Source organism: Accipiter gentilis, chromosome 6, assembly GCF_929443795.1.
Source record: "Accipiter gentilis chromosome 6, bAccGen1.1, whole genome shotgun sequence".
Classification (NCBI taxonomy): domain Eukaryota; kingdom Metazoa; phylum Chordata; class Aves; order Accipitriformes; family Accipitridae; genus Astur; species Astur gentilis.
In genome coordinates this window covers 16,865,611-16,883,469 of record NC_064885.1, presented here as the reverse complement: position 1 = coordinate 16,883,469, position 17,859 = coordinate 16,865,611, and the positions used below count along the sequence as shown (strand labels likewise).

Sequence of the window (17,859 nt, the reverse complement as noted above, 5' to 3'; positions counted from 1 at the left end):
CTTTACTACCAACACTCAGATGATCCCCTTACTTCATATGAGACATAGCCATGTGAGAGAACAGTTTAAACACAGCATGGACACATGACAGATCCCTTCAACTATGTCAAGGAAGTTAACTTGAGCTACGATAAATCAGACAGCAGAATCTGGGAAACTATACTTAGGGGCACAAGACTGCTTCAGCAGCAGCAGTCCATCCTCTTGATCGTTTGTGCCCATTAAAAAAAAGCACAAAATGAGCAGATTTAGGTCAGCCATCCTGCAGTAAACACAGCTGAAGGAGCAAGAGGAATTCAAAAGCTGGAAAAACAATGGTCTGTGGGAATCAAAGTATTCTTTGCTTAACAACAGAACAAGATAAACTCAAGCCTGACAACTGCTACGTTCTTCTAAACTGTTCTCACCCAAAAGACAAAAAAAACCCAAGCAGCATACAATCTAGTAGGAAGTATGCAGAGCCAAGTCAAAGGAAGGTCCAGCTAAACAAATGACGACAGTACTCTGAAGACATTTCTCTATTTTTAGCAGGACACATGATTAGTACTATTACCTAACAGCAACATAAGTACAAAGAAGCACTTTAAGCCATGCCAATTTGAGTTAAACTCATTGTTTAAAGCAAGAATGTGATTAAAACCATTTTGATGGTCCTGTGGTTACTACTAACAGAAGAATTCAAATACAGCTCTAACCAAAGCTGAGAGACTAGTACAATACAGCTGTCAACTCAGTCTTTCGCAAAATTAGCAACTTTTCTGCAGATTCACAGAATTCTTAGAACAGGCTTTTTATTATACCTGCTAAAACTAACTTGTAAGTGAAGTTAAGTTAGTTGTCTACTACAGCGAAAATTCAAATAAGCAGTAATATTTCCTATGATGGAAGATGAATTTTCAAAGCCTTCCTCAGAACATCTTCCAAAAAAGTTCAAGACATGAATGAACTTCTGAACTTTGAGGTCTATGCTTCCTTTTAAGCTAAAGCATGCAGGCTTATATTTGCAGAACACTCCACTCCAGAGTATCATGCTGCATCTGATCATCATGAGGTACAATCGTAGCTAGCCTGATGTCATCTGCACTATATAACAAAGCAGCAGTGTCTAATGAACAATCGTGACCAAACATTGGAGAAAAGAAAATTACATTCTTGAAAATTTGCCCCTTAGCCCTGCTCTAAATAAAAAACATCTGATTATAAATCTAGCCTTGGGCTCACTGCTATATTTTAGTACAAGCTAACAGTTGTTTGAGGACAGAGTAATATGTAGCTGTGGAGAGGGTTAGGAACAGAGGTAATGGTTGCTCACAACCATTATAGTACTGAAGGTCCTTTGGGATGCTGAAAAGGTTGATAGACCCATTGTAAGAACAAGTGTGACTTAACTTGAAAAAAAAAAAAAAAAAAAAAGTTGCCCACCTCAGCCCCCAAGATGTCCCATGCTTCCTTTGCTTCCCTAGGAATATGTAACAGTAGAAGAGCCACAATCCTCCCTTGGTTCCCCAGAAGCCTTCTGCAGCCAAAAGCAAGATCCCCCAACAGGTATGACTGGCTAGCAGGATCTTTTCCAAGTAGAAGGATATAAATAAATAAACGAATAACTACATTTCAGCTATACTACTCAAATACCAAGCTCAGCGTTGTATTTCTCCTGCAACTCTAGCAATTCAGTGCTGGAAAGCAAGTGAACCAGACTGACTTTGTCAAGCCAGGGAAGGGTAAAGTGACACCAAACAGATGCCTGAAATTCAGGAAAACAAGACATCCTGTAACTAACTACAGGATGCATAGAGCAACATCTTTTGATATTTTCCAAGGATCCCTCTTGGCATTGGAAACACATCTGGAAAACTAGAAAGCAGGCCAACAATTTGAATGGTTTAGTGTCAGTATCACTCCACAGCTTTAGATATGCTATCTAATGTGGGTAATTTCTTTCCCCTTGGCATCACAGCCACAGAGAAAAGAGTATTATTAAAAAGCCCCCTGATTTTACCAGGCACATACACACCTGGAGCACAACACCAAGAAGTACACACCTGAAAAATATCGTTCCCTTAAAGATGTGAGGGTATTGAAGACATTAAAAAGAAAACAAAGGGCACATAATTTCACACTAATCATTTTGTGACCAAGAACCCCACGTATGCCAAACCAGCAATGATCGAAATCACATGAACATTACCTATTTTTGTCCCAAACTTCATGCTACCTCCCTTTCCCCTGCTTTCCCCATGCCCTGATTCACCCAGGGCCCTTTCCCTATAACCATGGCCACGTTTTTCTCCAGATCTCCTCTCACCTGGACTGTGAGGGCGCCACCTCTCGCCATCTCTCCGTGACCCAGCCAGTCGCCAGCCTCCATCATCATCTTCCCCATTTTGTTCCTCCCTGAAGATGCGCCAGTTCTCGCTCTCAGAGCGTATAAACTCATGCTTCCTCCCTGTTGTTGCTGTCCCACCTTCCTCAAAGTTTGGTCTCACTGCAAAGGAAACATGCCAGTGAACATGTGTCCCATGTTTAGGAACCTAGAAACAAAAGGGTTGAAATCTTGCTCCCTTAGAGGCAAAAATGCACAAGAAGTGGTGATAGGAACCTAGGAGAAGAATAGAAGTTAATGGAAGAAAACATGTTACACAGATTTAGGAAATACCTCCACATCCCTATGTACCTTGGGATGGAAAGACCAAGGGGAAAAAAAACCCAAAACAAAAAAACAGAATTAAAGCAAAGCATACAAGAAATTATGACATGGACAGGAAAGACAGAGGAGGAAAAGACAACAGTTTAAAAGACATAAGGAAACATAAAAGGAAAGAAGGCAAAGTGTGCAGAGAGAAAGAATAAACTGCTGTATCATGAAAAATCTCATGCTAAAGGAAAATGGGAATACAATAAACCATAAACATTACACACATTTTATATAAACTAAACATATTTGCTACTTCTATAATAAAAAGGATACAGCTTCTATATTTAATCCAATATGATGCACAGCATTCTTGCAATGTTTTAGCAAAGACTGAAAATTTAAAGTAGGATTAAACAAGAAAAACATATTAGTATTAATGTTATCCTGTGAATCCATCTGCTGGAGGGCCAAGGTCAGCATATTAAGAGTTAGGAACAACTACGCTTGAGCTCAAGGACGAGTCTACCAGAAGCTTAAGAGATAGAATAGTCTTTTAGTTCCTAATTTACATTACATTATATTTAAAATAAAGCATATAAAATCCTCAAGTACTTAATGAAGAGCAACACTGTCACAAAAGGATGATGTAAATGCTTTTATAAAAAGAATCCACACCATACACCAGGTAACTCAGGGTAGACATACATGCTGCTTTCACTGTTGATTCATCCTGACAAGGATACACCACCAGCAAAATAAATAGTACTAGCTTCAGGACTTCTGGATTTTGTATTTCTTTTAATATGTTTAGCTGTGTAGCACCAGAATTCTTAGAGGAACCATGGCGATGCCACTTCTTCACTGATACTATTAACCAGCGTTAACCTGCAATTGTGTGCTTATTTACAAAAAAAACACGTATTCAAGTACTACAGAAAGGTGTACTTAATCTTCCTTCTTAGAGTCTTAAAATCCAAAAATATAAGATGATATATAAGATGATATCTGGTGAAGACTGTATAGTATGCCTGCTTGCTTAGACAGGAAAAATGAAATAAAGCATGACTGCACACTAAGGTTCCTGGGGTAGAAAGGGACACTTCTAAGAATCTAGTTTAGGAAAGACAGGAGATTACATTCCCCTTTCTTCACATCATGCAGCTTTTTCAGTCAATGAAAAAATGAGGGAACAGAGCACCTGAAATTCTATGGCATATCAAACCTCCTTTTAGAACTCAGAAATTCTTCCTACATAGATATGCTGCACTCTGGAGACAGGAAACACAGTCTTTAGACTTTGCATATATCTTGGAGAAAAAACAACATCCCTTCTTCACCATCTCAAAACACTGGAGAAAAAAAACCCTTTTTCTTTCTCCAGCTCAAAATTTTCCACAGTATATTGTTTTAGGAAGGGACTATAGTGAGAGAGTACAGGTTGAATTCAATCCAGCATACAAAATCCAAGATGTTTCCAGTTTCCCAAGCTCCAGGTTCACATGAAATCCTTTTACCACTGTCACAGGAACAACTTTCCACAAGAATTTTCAAGATGGCAGGGCCCTTGACCTATCAAGTAGACAGAAGAGGCAGGAAACACACCAATGTTTAAGATGCAAGAGTTCTGCCACCCTGATGACTACAACTGACTACTTGAGGTCCTCAGAAAAGTAACCAAAATACCTTCCCTCTTATGTTGTTTCTATGTAAAGAGCTAAAGAAAATTGGCTAATTTAAAGTACATCATCAGTATCAACAGGCAATCTCAGCTATGAAGCCTAATATAACCCAGATACACGTTTACTTCATTGAAGGGAACATCTGGCTAAAGACCACTTCTGTACTTGCCGGGCTTTGAGAACAAAAATTTTAAAACAATGTATTTTAAAACACTGTCTTGTGATACTGGCTCCAAGTAAAACAAGCTTGCTGGAGACACCCAACTCCCTTCATTTGGTAGGTGCAATGTTGGCAAATTTACTTATCTGGAATGGATAAACCTTTGCAGATGAAGGTCAACCACATTCTGTTTTCCCATGCTTCAGAGAAAATAAAGGAAGGCAACAAGCTAGACAGAAAAATCTAAGTCTGGAAAATACAGGGTTTTTTTCCATTTTAGATCTCTGAAAAAAGTCATGTAGAAAAATGTAACAGGAAGTACAGGGAAGCCTCTCAGTATTGCTCCTTGGATGGGCTTCACATTGTAGAAAACTAGGAGACAGAGCTACACAGCCAAGTCAGCTGAAAGTAAAACACACAGAGATAGTGGCCCAGGAGAGTGCTGCAATCCAACAGACTAGATGAGCCTAAGACCAGACGATAAGGGATATGCCTCATTCTTTGAGCTTATTTTTAAAATGCTATAAGAAAAAAGTATTTTTTTTTTTAAATTCTGCAGCAAAAGACACTCATTTTTCCTCGCTAAAACAGCAACCAACAGAAAAAAGTTACCCAATTTGCCATTTTGGGACTAGAAAAATATTATTTTTAGAGATGTATCTATTATTTTAATCAAATTCATAGCTATTATGTGATGTTCATTCAGTAACATTAATTCAAGAGATTTTAGACTTTCCCAATTAAATGAAATAACATTTTTTTAAGATTCTGGAGACTGCTCTTTAACACTAGCAAGCTATCAGCTCACAGGCTCTCTTCTGCTCTTCCAAAAACATTTGGAAAAAAGTTACCTAAAGAATATTGTGAAGTCTACTTCGGCACTGAATATCCCTATGTTCTTCGCCCCCTGCAGATATATAGATGCTATAGATATACCCAAGGCAACTCATGTTTTCTTATTCCTTAAGACAGCTGGTTTTGCTCCCAAGAACTGAACTACTGAAGTCAGGTTTTGTATTCTGAACTTGCAGAAAATGGCATCCCCATCTGCTGCTGTGGGTTATGAAACACATATCTCTACAGAGGTGACAAAACGTCAAATGCTGCTTGCCGAGATCAGACACAAGTGGGATCCTGCCCCCTCTGATGTTAAGTTCTACAGCATTAGAAATCTAAGAAAGAAGAAAAGAATCGATTATAAGGGGTCAGCATTATATTTATCTGAGGATGGTATCACTCATGATTCTGAAACCTTTCTAAACACAGCAGTACACCAGTGTGTCACTTCAGATGACTGTTTCAATGCCACACTTCAGTGGAATTAAGAGAGAAAGTGCAGCATATCATGACATACTTAAGTTTTCTGGTACTAGGACACCACAGCAAGCAATATTCAAGGACAGCAAGGTATGTGTCAAAACAGATCTGGCATGAGATGATTGTCAACATTAGACAGACCAGCCAAGAAACTAGTTCTTTTCAAATACAAACCAGTTACAGGTTAAGGATCAGAAGAAAAAAGAAAAAAAAAAATCAAGCTACCCAAGTGACAGAAAGACTGACAAAACTGTATACAGGAATACTCCTACAGCTTATATCTAAATCCATAACTTCCAGAGTCCTAACATATTGTCTTTGCAAACTGTTCCTAGACTTGAGAACACTCATTTCAGCTGAGATTACTTAGGTCACAGAGTCATTATTTGGCAATGTTTTAAGGACAAAAAAAACCTAAAATGCAATCTATGGTTTTGCCTTCGACTAATTGACTGGACTTCCTGAAGAGAAGGAACATTAAAAGGGCACCTCTGTTCAAGTCTGTCGCAAAGCCAGCAATGGTGTTTACAGAAAACTTCAGATAGAGCCTAGTGGTATCTAGCCAAAAAAGCCTACAGCTGTGCAACACTGAGTTGAAGGGAAACTAACTGCAAAGAACAAGACTGGGATTCTGGGACATAGCCCTGTGGCAACGGGTTTTTGAAGAGGACTTACTAACAGAATGGCAAATAACTTCTGTTCTCCATGCTGTCAGTCCACGTTTCCTATGTCATGCTCACTGTTTGGAGAGAATAAACAGGAAAGCGATGATTGACAGCAATACTGTTTCCTCTAAAGAGGGGAAAAACTAGGAGAGTCTATTAAGTGTTTTGACTTGCTCTCTTCTTTCTGCTGTGTGCTACACGCTTCCTCAAGAAGAGGATAAAAAGAAAAAAAACTTTGCAGCTAGTGTTTTTAAAGGAATTCAGATAACTTTGCCTAGATGTGTGATTTCGTAGCTCATTTTACAGAAAAATAAAATAAATGGCCTTAAGATGATGTTTCTACAGAAGGACTACCTTTCATTAGGACAGTGTTTGACATGACAGGGACACTACAGGAATACGTACATCGAAGTGATCTGGTTGTAACTGAAGTCAGTGACAGAGATCAGAAGTTCTGATACTCATTTCTAGCTTCACATTTTCTCTCTCTCCATAAAAATCTCAATCTCAATAGTAGGTCTCAAAGACATACTACTCCAATATCACTCCCTTTTTTTTTTGCTAAATTGACCATTATCCACTGTCATGAACAAGTAAATTAAAAAGAATTAACAAGAGTTTAATTCTGTAACACATACCTGGAAATCATGTACTATAGTTACTTCATCTGCTGTATGATTGTGTTAGATTGTCAATCCATTCAGTTGAATCAGATTAGAAAACCTGTGACTGGACACCATATGCTTTCTACTGTACAAAATACAAGTATTATTTTCTACAAACCGTAAAAAAAAAAATCCTACTTGTGAATAAAAGAGGCTGTCTGTAGCAGAAGTTCAACTTTGCTAGAGTATACAGGGAAGGGTGAAGGGCAAGTCACATTGTCCTACAGGCTTGCCACAGTGGTGGGAGTCCCCTTGCACTACATTATTTGTCTTGGTTCTGAAGGTCACACTATGACCATCGCAATTTTCAGTGCTATGCCTGAACATGTATTAAAATGTTCCATACTAATGAAGCAAAGAATTAATGTTTTGTAATTCAGGGTTGGGGGGGAAGGTTAAAGAAAAAAAAAAAAGAAAGATTTTGTTTCCTAAGCAGGAAAGTCTACATTAATAATTTTCCCAGCAGGCCTTCAGTAGTTTTACTGCAAACAACCACAGCCTTTGTTTCTCAGATCCTCTTACATCTGACATTCGATCAAAGCCCTCACATCAGCAGCTCACCAAGGGAAAAAAAGTAGTGTGAAATACTACTGTATTACAAAGCTGTCCTCAGAGTTTGGTTTAGTAATCCAGCATGCTGACCACTCTGCATAGTCATTCAACTAAAATATCTTCCCCAAACAACCCTTCGCATTTAATAATTAAGAGAGAAAATAGCTTAAGTGGAAGTGCTTTAGTTTACTGCATGGAATCAGCAACCCACCTAATCTGCATGGTTTCATTCTTAGGCTTTAGCAAAATCCTGTGATTAATTCCATGTTTTCACAAAGGAGCAATGTGGAAATGGAAGAGAAGTGGCCAGATCTACATCTTCTGACCAGCATTAAGCTACAGTTCAGCAACACCTTCCAGAGACCATAGGCTGCAATATTAGCTGCAGCTCACCTTTCTGTTAACACCAACACTCAGGAGCTTGGGACCTAATGAGAAGAGGAAGTGGCACTAGACACGCAACAGTGAGACACAAGAGTTTCTCTTTTCACCTAAACTAACAGTAGTTGACACCAGTTAGGGACAAAGTATTGGAGAACAGTGTGTGTTTTTCAGCAGCAATATGGGAACTTCATCCACTCAGCTTTTCCAGGGGAATTGTGGCCTTTTCAACTTCAACATAAAACTATAAGATTATACAAACCTAAAAAATTATCCTGATTAAGGAGGTGAGGGGGAAGGCAACCCTTCTCCAAGTGTTTGAGGATTTCTCCTTGGCTGCTAAGGGTTTGTGTTGGGGTAAAGAAACCCTCCTAACAAACCAGCATTCTTTTCCACATGATCAGAGTTAACCAGCCCCCCTGCAGGCAAAATGACCAATCAAATCAGCTTCAGACAAAAACCACCCCCCCCCCCCCCCCAGCACTATAAACACAGGAGTGAGACATACAAACCCATTTTTTAATTTAAAAAACAAAAAAAAAAAAAAAGAAAAAGATCACTACCAACCACTTGTGGGAAGTTTCTTGCCAGTGCTAGGACTAATACACAAGACCAGCCCAGTCCCTCTCCTGGAGCCCAGGTATTCCCCTTCTCCTGCAAAAAATCCTTCGAAGACCGGTAAGTACACAAAAAATCCCCTTAACTTTTTTCTTTTTCTTATTGTACAATTAGAGATTGCTGTGTCATTCTTTAATCAAAGTTGTTTTCAGGACACAGAGTTTATTTCTAAAGCTTGCTAAATTAAGTCACCTTAAACAAAATGGTTTCTGATCCCCCCCCCCCGCCCCCCCAAAAAAGAAAATGCTCTCAGCTGACCATAGTCATAACAGCATACAGAGCAAAATCAAAGTCATCATGGGATATTTTTTCAGAAGGCTTTCAAGATAAACAGTGCTGGAAAGACTCTGCAACACTCTGCAAATGGGGCATTTGCAAGCCCGCAGCTAAGGTAGCCAGGTGTTACCTGGCCAAGTGGTATGAAAAAGTCATCCTCACCTTCGTGCTGCATTCATTCATCTTAACTCAGCATTTAACTTCAGTTCCATCACAAATTTAAAAAAAAAAAAAAAAAAAAAAGAGCTTCACCTCTTCAAGTCTGCTTTTACCATCTCTAATTATATCGCGTGCCTTCAATAATTTTCAGTCAATGCATTCTCTGTGCTTATGAACACACCGTGAGCTAACACTGCTGCCCAGGAAACCATGTGCAGGCATTGACTAAGAACTCCAATGTCCTAGAAAATTGTCATTCTAAACAAGCCATTGGGGAGTTCACATCACACAGGGCTGGACTGCTCTTCGAAAACTGCAAGTTTCAAAAAAAATGGATGGCAGCAGACTTCTATTACTATAGCCTTACATGAAATAAAATCCTCCCTCTTAACTGTAAATTTACTCCTCCATTAACAATACTTAATTTTGCATTTAAGTTCCTCTATAAAGATTTAATACATATTAGCATATTTTAAAGTCTTAAACAACATTTAAGCAAAGTCTACCTTGGTAGAGTTTTTCTGCTTCTCTAAAGGTAGCCAGACTAGTTGGTCCACTCAGATGCTACTTCATAATCAAGAATTAGGGTTCATATGGATCTTCACAGTATTTTCAGCATGCTCTACTATGTGAAAATATATTATACACAAAATGGAGCATTACAGATATCCCTACAGCGAGTATATAAGCAGCCTTGCTTTCTGTACTATATAAAAAAAAAAAAGACATCCTCTCCCATTTTACCAAAATTGGGGGGGCTTGGTTGTGGTTTTGTTTTTGTTTTTCAAAGTGCATTCTGTAGTAAAACTGTCACAGGTCACAGTACAAGCTCTTGCATCCTATACTTTGTGGCACTTGCTTTGAAAAGTATGACTTGGGCTCAACAAATCAAAGTTCTGATTTTCACAAGATTTACTTATATACATAACAAGTCCTGAAAACTGTTATCTTAATTCTGCATACTGCTCAGAAAAAACAGTTTTCTTACAAACTACTCCCATTCATCTCACTGAGGCATTAGCTCCATACCTAAAGGACAAAGATGTTTGAAATTTTAACTATCCTACTAACAACTGTAGCATAAGCTTTCAACCAAAGCAATTATTCTAACTTAATTACTTCCTACATTTCTAAGATTGCCCCTTAATGTAAGTTATATGATCCAGTCACGTCATCAATACTGACACCCCCCCCTTCATTTCCTAATGTCAGAGCATCTCAAGGATTGCCATTCAATCTAAAAATAACAATACCAAGATCTTAATAATCATGAAAGTGCCTTTAAAAAAAATTATAAACTTAGTTTGTTCCTGTTGCAAAGTGCAGATGCAGCAGCACATCTGAATGATCACAGCTTAGAATCCAGAGAAGATGCTTAAATCTGAAACTAGTACAAGATCATGTGGATCCAGGCCAAGTAAAGAGGGAACATACACATTCCCAGAGGGACATGCCAGCACCACCTGGGTTCTAATAAATCTTGAAATTATACTACAGTTGTAAGCCATTTTTGCAGTTACTCCCAGCAAACAGCAGGTCCTCTTGACCACTTTGCTGTCATAATGAAGAAATGCACTATAAATTGCCTCAAATCCCTTCCACAGTCAATTAGAACAGATTTTGTTATAAGTTGGCAGGTAGGGCAGCACTGCTGAAATCTCCCCTGAACACAGCTCCATATAAAGGCATTCAGGCTCCTAAAAAGGTTAGAGGTGCATTAGTGTACTGAGCTATGAACAGGCTGGAAGCATTACTTTAAATGCCTTCAACTGAGAAGGCAAACAAAAAGAAAATGAAGACACTGCTGCAAAAGAGTCCCCCTGCAATCCTACCAGAGTGTTAGCAGCTGAGCTTCTGCTGTCAAGAGAAAGACTAGGCAAGAGGGAAGAAGAGGAAAGCAACATGATGGCACCAAACAGCAATGTAACAAAGAGGTGTTAGAACACAAGGAAGATCTCAAAAAGGCAAAGTGTGGGAGATCAGCATGCTAGATCATGAATTTCAGAAATGCAAGCAATATCCTAGAGCTGTAAGGCAAGGTTTTATTGCACATAAATCATCAGCAAGCCAGGTCAGTTTACAACCTGTCCAACTGCTAGGTAAAGGGAAACTGTGACTTCGATTAAAAAAGTTAGTACTCACCCTACCTTGACTTGTCTTCGAAGAGTGTAAAGAAGAAGGAAGCCGGAATGAAGGACAATGATGGTAAAGAGATTTTAAAAAAGCTAAGAACTGACATAGACACTGGAGTTGGTGATAACCATTTAATTTTCAATAGACTGGAAACAAGAAGGATTAGACACACTGAATGCATGATAAAAGACTGGTCAACATGCCAATAGAGATTTAGAAAAGTCATTTCTGACAGTTCATGTCTTTCCAGTCAAGGGCTATCAACTGGGAGATGGAGGGAGAAGGAACACCCCAAAGCTACAAGTTTCACAAGTCAGGAAAAGCAAAACCAGACAAACAGCATAACAGATTAAGAGATTACATTAGATTAATCTGGATTAGAAACACAGTATGTATTTAGCAGTGGAGATGAGTGTTCTCCAACAAACAATGCAGAATTTTTCTTTTCAAGTCGAAGTTAAATGTTTTTCTTAAAACATACACTGTTTGAAACTGGGATTAATGTGGGGACACCAAGGATCATGCCAGGCAAGGGATCAGATGGTCCAAATTGTACTTTACAACTTCATTAATTTATCACTAAGAAGGAAAGCAGGTATTTCTTTTTTTCAGTACAGTGGGTAAGGAAAGGTTTAGACAGAAGACAATTCTTTTTAAATTCAAAGTCATATCTACTCTTAAGTTGACTCTGCTTTTGAAAATACAGAGGACTCATCCTCCAGCCTGAGTAAACTATTTCTCACAGGGCAGTTCTTTTTTCACCTCTTATTCTAAACCAACCACATTGCTCTGAGAGCCTATTAGCAGTTTCTTACCCATTTTTCCCACTCCAAGTTGAGACTTGTGGCTCTTAAAGCCATCAATAGCTTTTGCAAAACAACAGTTTTAGAACTCAAGCTTACACACTTCCAATGCTATCACTGCCACCAAATTAGATACCTAATATTTTAAACAGTCCTAAACATGAAAAATCAGAGACGTATATCAAATGAGACAAGAGCAGTAACCTGGTTAAACTCAGCAGGCAGATTTCCCTGCTGGCAGTCTCAAGGAGCAGAGACGCCAGACTGTTGTGATGTGTGCTGCTGGGGACTAATGGACATTCTCTTTCTCAAGTACCTTTGAAATCTGTCAGTAATGGATCCTCCCCCATAGAAAAGACCCCAAACAACCTGACAGTGAACACTCACTAAATTTTTTTCAGAGCTTTAAGTCAACATTAAGTGATTAATCACCACCCTAGAAAGCTCCTTAATCAACAAAATTGAGACCCTGCAATACTGACAGCATTTTGCTCTGAGTAGTCTGTGGCACTCAAGCATGCTACCTTAGCATTGATGTGAAGAAGGTCTGAAGTGCAGCCAAGAAAAACGTACCACAGAGAGAAAAAGGAAAAACATACTTAATGTACGTAACACTGTAGAAAACTCTTCCGTCACCAATCCGTATCTTTCATTCTCACAGCATATGTTTGCTTTGCAAACACAAATCAGTTGGAGGCTATGAAGCAGATGTTGCCCTCAAAGTACCATGAGAATTTACACAGACACACTAGTTCTGTTTTTTTGGTTTTGTTTTTTTCCAAGAATGCACAATGTTTACACCCAGAGACTTTTCATTCTGTAAGTGTTCCCCTCTATTCAAACAAGGGAGTGCTTCTTCTAAGTACTGCTTTTTCTAGGATGATAAAACCAAGACATTGTACACAACTCATTTTGAGCATGGTCCCCATCATCCTTACCATTCAGACAGGCCCATTTTCCAGCTCCTTCAAAGCATCCAGAAGGCATCTTCTAAATCTTAGCACAAAGACTCTGCTCTACAGACACATCACTAATTATGTGGTTCCTGAAGCATTTAAAATTGTATTCAGCTTATTGTAAATTCTGTAACAGTGCAGCAAGACTGAAAACTGTCATTTAGACATCTATATAGTAGACCAAAGATCAAACTCAGATGAAGACAGGGGGGTCATACTATGAACTGAATGGACTACAATCAGAATCCCCCAAGAAAAGTAGCCTAGTACTATTGACCGGGAGAATCTCAGTAAGCCCACTGTATTCTCTGGCACAGGGAGCCACTTCAAAATATTACTTCTAAGAGATGGGAATTGGAAAATAAAAATGAGGTAAAACCCACCAAATTCCACTCAGACCATCACCTACTCTACCTCCTTTGACTACAGCATGGATAGAAGAAATAACTGGATGGTTCTGAGAACCTACAGAAGGAAAGAAAACTGAAAATTTAGCTAAATATTGACTGTGATGTCAATTCTCACACTTCAGTATGCATTAAGCACAAGTAAAAGCAAAAACGAATGTTTGGTAATTACTAAAATTTGGTATCAAGATCAAGTAAACAGTCATAAAAACTGCTGGCTTACAGGATAACAGATGACAAGAAAAATTTGTACCTTTCCTAATTCATTCTAAAGTTCAGCATCCTTAGATCTATTTGGTTTCAAGATAAAACCAAGACTGCACTTTTGGGGGGCAGGGCGGGGGGAGGGGAAGTCCCAATTCCTCTAGCCTGCTGGTACACTTGTATCTCTGTTTTACAGGAGCCCATATTTAATTTTAATCTGTCCCAGGTGAACTTTAAGCATTCAGTATTTATAAAATTCATGGATTTGAGTGGCCAGTGTCTTTTCAAAAGACACTCAGCATCTCTGACAAGTTTTGAGGTTTAAAAGTAGACAAAGGAGCCTAACATGTCAAACACCTACAAGTACCCATTTTGCTTCCCACATTTGCAATTCCATCTCCACCCCCTAATTCCCATACACTTGCTGTCCTATTTTCTTATTTGGTCACTAATAAAAAATACACTGCTTAGGCAGACTAGACTTCAAATTATGTCACAGTATATTTTCAGTGTTGGTATCCTGCCCTCTTTTTACCCGATCCTTACGTAAACAGCCTCAGACTCCCAGAAGTAGCTCTGCCCTGAATACTGTAATTCTGCTTAACTGGACATGGTGGGTGCAGAGAGCAGACATTTCCTGAGCTAAGAAAGTCTGAAAGGGCTACTAGGTAAATTACAGCATTCTTCTAAAATACATAAACATGTTAGAGAAATAATAAACATTATTTCCATAGTACTATTGTTAATAGTATTCATAACAGTATTGGTACACTATTATAGCCTGCTAAAAAGAAGACACAAAACCTGATATAATCAGACAAAATTCAGTTTCTTTTCAGATTCAGTATGCCTAATCCCATCCCACTCACCCGTAAAGAATTAAAGCATGCAACTCAAATGTAAATTTAGGAAGGTAAAGTATGAAAGTTATATTTAAACAACTAAGCAGGGAAAATTTGAGAAGTAGTCAAGATTTTTAAAGTTAATCTTTTTTAGCAAAGTATTACCACAAACAGTGGTAAATTCCTTTGCAGGCTCCTGACTTAATCTTCTCTGGATTGCAATGTATAAGCCCTCCTTTGTTGGCTGCAGTATTTCAACCCCTGCTGATGTGTCAAAAACTGTGAACATTAGGGAAAATACAAATATGCTGCATTGTATCACTTTTCCTTTCTTCTCTTTTCTAGAAGATGACAACAGATATGATAGAGAGCAATAACACCAAATCCAGTGCTCCCCTCCTGACCCAAAGATACCTGAGGATGGTGACCAAGGATGGACATAGCACATTCCAGATGAATGGTGCCCAAGGAAAAGGTCTGGCATACCTTCGAGATGCATGGGGAATATTAATGGACATGCGCTGGAGATGGATGATGCTTGTCTTTTCTGCTTCTTTTGTCATTCATTGGCTAGTCTTTGCAGTGCTTTGGTATTTGCTGGCTGAGATGAATGGGGACCTGGAGCTGGACCATGATGCTCCACCTGACAACCACACTATATGTGTCAAGTACATCACCAGTTTTACAGCTGCTTTCTCCTTCTCACTGGAGACGCAACTCACAATTGGTTACGGCACTATGTTCCCAAGCGGGGACTGTCCCAGTGCTATTGCACTGCTTGCAATACAGATGGTCCTGGGGCTCATGCTGGAAGCCTTCATCACAGGTAATCCTTCATATTTAATCTTTAAACAGAATAGGTGTAACAATTAGATTTAAGAAATGGAGCTATAAATAAATAGTGATCACATTGATATTTGAAAGAACAATTAAGTCACTACAAGTATGATGAGAGTTCAGCTATGTAGTAGTAGAATTTAAACACCTTTCATTAACAGAAGACAAATCAGGTGATATCAAGATTTGGACTTGACAGTTCCACTATTCATTGGACAATACTTGTGGTAAATCCCCACTCACTCTCAATCGCTTATTTCTTATATAACTATCTCTAAGTTTTTTCCATGGAATTACAATATTTAAAGTCAATTTGGTTTGATTTTAAGGTTTACTTTTGTCTAGCTGAAGTATTCTTGTTGATCTTTAACTCGGTGTTTAAGTATTCCTCAGTACCTAATGTCATGAAAATTTTTACATCACAGCTATTTCGAGGTATTTTAAGGTATTTAAAATAATTTTCAGGTTTAAAGTATTTCAAAAGACTTCAAAAATACACAGGTTAGTTTACTGTGTGTTAAGAAAGAGCTTCTCCAGTGGTAGCACACCAAGATCAGGTACTATTACCAATTACAGCAAATCAGGGCAAGCTAACAGCTCTCCTTCCTACAGCTACAGCTCACTCTCCAAATATTAGTAAGCAAACATAGTTTAGAAAGAGAAGCATTTTAGGAAAGCTATACTTTTTGAACAAAAATGGGTTAGTGTGATGCCAGCCTAGCAGTTTTCAAACATGCAGGCTGAGACTAGAAAGACCATGTCCACCCAGGCCTGCTTCTATTCCTTTGGACTGTTTCACAGAGCTCAGAGACTGCAGGGAATCAACCCCAGCATGGCGCTCACATTCAGTTTGCTCTTTTCTGTGATGCAGGTGCTTTCGTGGCAAAGATTGCCCGACCAAAGAATCGAGCATTCTCCATCCACTTCACCCGCTCTGCCGTAGTGACACACACCGAGGGGAAGCCACACCTTATGTTCCAGGTGGCCAACACACGCTCCAGCCCACTGACTAGTGTCCAGATTTCTGCTATACTTTACCAAGAACAAGAGAATGGGCAGCTGCACCAAACTAGCGTTGACTTCCACCTAGACAGCATTACTTCAGATGAGTGTCCCTTTTTCATCTTTCCACTGACCTACTACCATTCAATCACTCCATCTAGCCCCCTGGCTGCCCTCCTCCAAAGAGAAGCTGCTCACCATTTTGAGCTGGTCGTCTTTCTGTCAGCTGTGCAGGAAGGCACAGGAGAAACATGTCAAAGGAGAACATCCTACCTCCCCTCAGAGATCATGTTGTACCATCGCTTTGCCTCCGTGCTAGCCCGCAATGCCAAAGGTGAGTATCAGATTAAGATGGAGAATTTTGACAAGACTATTCCTGAGCTCCCAGTTGCAGCTGACTCAAAGAGTCCAAAAAGGACTGACAAGGAGATCCGCATCAATGGACAGCATGCCGACAGCTTCCAGCTCTCCGAGACTGTCCACACAGAATAGAGAGACCAGACTTTGAACTTTGTGCTTTTTTAATTATAATTACATTAAACTTTCAGGTTCCATTTACAACCTTCCTTTCTTGCCTGCCTTGCCATCTTCTAGTAACCCTTCTCTTGTACTCCCATCCTTTTGATTACAACATGACATGCAGAGTAAAGAGAACTGGTGTGCCCATAAATTGAGGAGAGACTGCATTAACCACCCAAGACAAAATCAGGTAGAAGAATCACAGATCTAATTCTTGGAAATTAAGAGAGCTACCTGCTGAATTCACCAGACTATGATTAAAGCTGCACTGACCCTGAGGGACCTTCAAAACTCCCAAAGCTGACCAAAATCATAATTAACCAGCTTGTAACAAAATGGACAACAATACAAAAGAAAAATCTCAGTCAAAACCAATATGGAGTCATTCAGTAAATACATTAGTTCTGGGATAAGCAACTCTGTTCATCCAAGATCCTAATGTTTCTGTTCTCTTAACTCTTTGGGGATACAGAGTTATATCTGTTTTCAGATGGCTGAATTCACTCTTAGAAAGTACTGCCAATCTCTCATGGCAGTGAAAAGCACCCCTGCTGTGCTTATTAAGCAAAATTGTAAATAGTAACTGTAGTTCTCCATTCTGCCAAATAAGAGAACATCTCATTTCAAGACAGGTCTCTGAAGACACTATCAAAAAATCTTGATGTATATGACAAATGCTGCAGTGGAATTTTTTTCATATTTGGAAACACTGAATAAATTATTTAGCAGTGGAAAACAGACTATTCTAAATGAATTAATGTACTTTTTTTAAAAGGATCATACATTCCACAAGTTCTCACGTTTGCGCTGCTTGTTTCAAGTAGATCTGACCCAGAAGGATGCACTATATACACAAGAAATAGAACTGCATCCATTTATACTTTATGCTTTTTAACATCAGTATTTGCCTGTACACACAGCACAAAAATATTTAGAGACACTTGAATCAATTTTAAAATAAAAGATTAAAACAAACTATACATGAGACTTTTGTATTTAAGTGCCTCATAAACCTATTGCAATTAAGACACTGTTCTGAAGCTCCTAAA

General features: G+C 38.9%; 2 protein-coding genes across 12 annotated transcripts in view; one reads left to right on the top strand and one right to left on the bottom strand.

Annotated features, from left to right (window-relative positions):
* GIGYF2 (GRB10 interacting GYF protein 2) overlaps positions 1 to 17,859 on the bottom strand; it is a 79,166-nt gene that overhangs the window by 26,856 nt on the left and 34,451 nt on the right. For all 10 annotated transcript variants that reach the window (XM_049803524.1, XM_049803515.1, XM_049803517.1 and 7 more), the window contains one exon: positions 2,306 to 2,485. In XM_049803524.1, the coding sequence (XP_049659481.1) occupies positions 2,306 to 2,485 (180 nt within the window). The remainder of the gene's footprint in view (positions 1 to 2,305; positions 2,486 to 17,859) is intronic.
* KCNJ13 (potassium inwardly rectifying channel subfamily J member 13) lies at positions 8,570 to 16,783 on the top strand. Of its 2 annotated transcripts, none has more exons than XM_049803537.1 (3): positions 8,570 to 8,732; positions 14,801 to 15,278; positions 16,161 to 16,783. In XM_049803537.1, the coding sequence occupies exons 2-3, from the start codon at positions 14,801 to 14,803 to the stop codon at positions 16,781 to 16,783; spliced, it is 1,101 nt and encodes a 366-aa protein (XP_049659494.1). In that variant the 5' UTR covers positions 8,570 to 8,732. The 2 variants fall into 2 exon arrangements, with proteins under 2 accessions (XP_049659494.1, XP_049659493.1); XM_049803536.1 differs by having other exon boundaries at positions 14,798 to 15,278.

Bases quoted from the DNA above. Each gene is read 5' to 3' on its own strand.
- KCNJ13 (XM_049803537.1), top strand. From the start codon at position 14,801: ATGACAACAGATATGATAGAGAGCAATAACACCAAATCCAGTGCTCCC. The intron at 15,279-16,160 runs GTAATCCTTCAT...TCTGTGATGCAG, and splicing joins GCTGGAAGCCTTCATCACAG to GTGCTTTCGTGGCAAAGATT.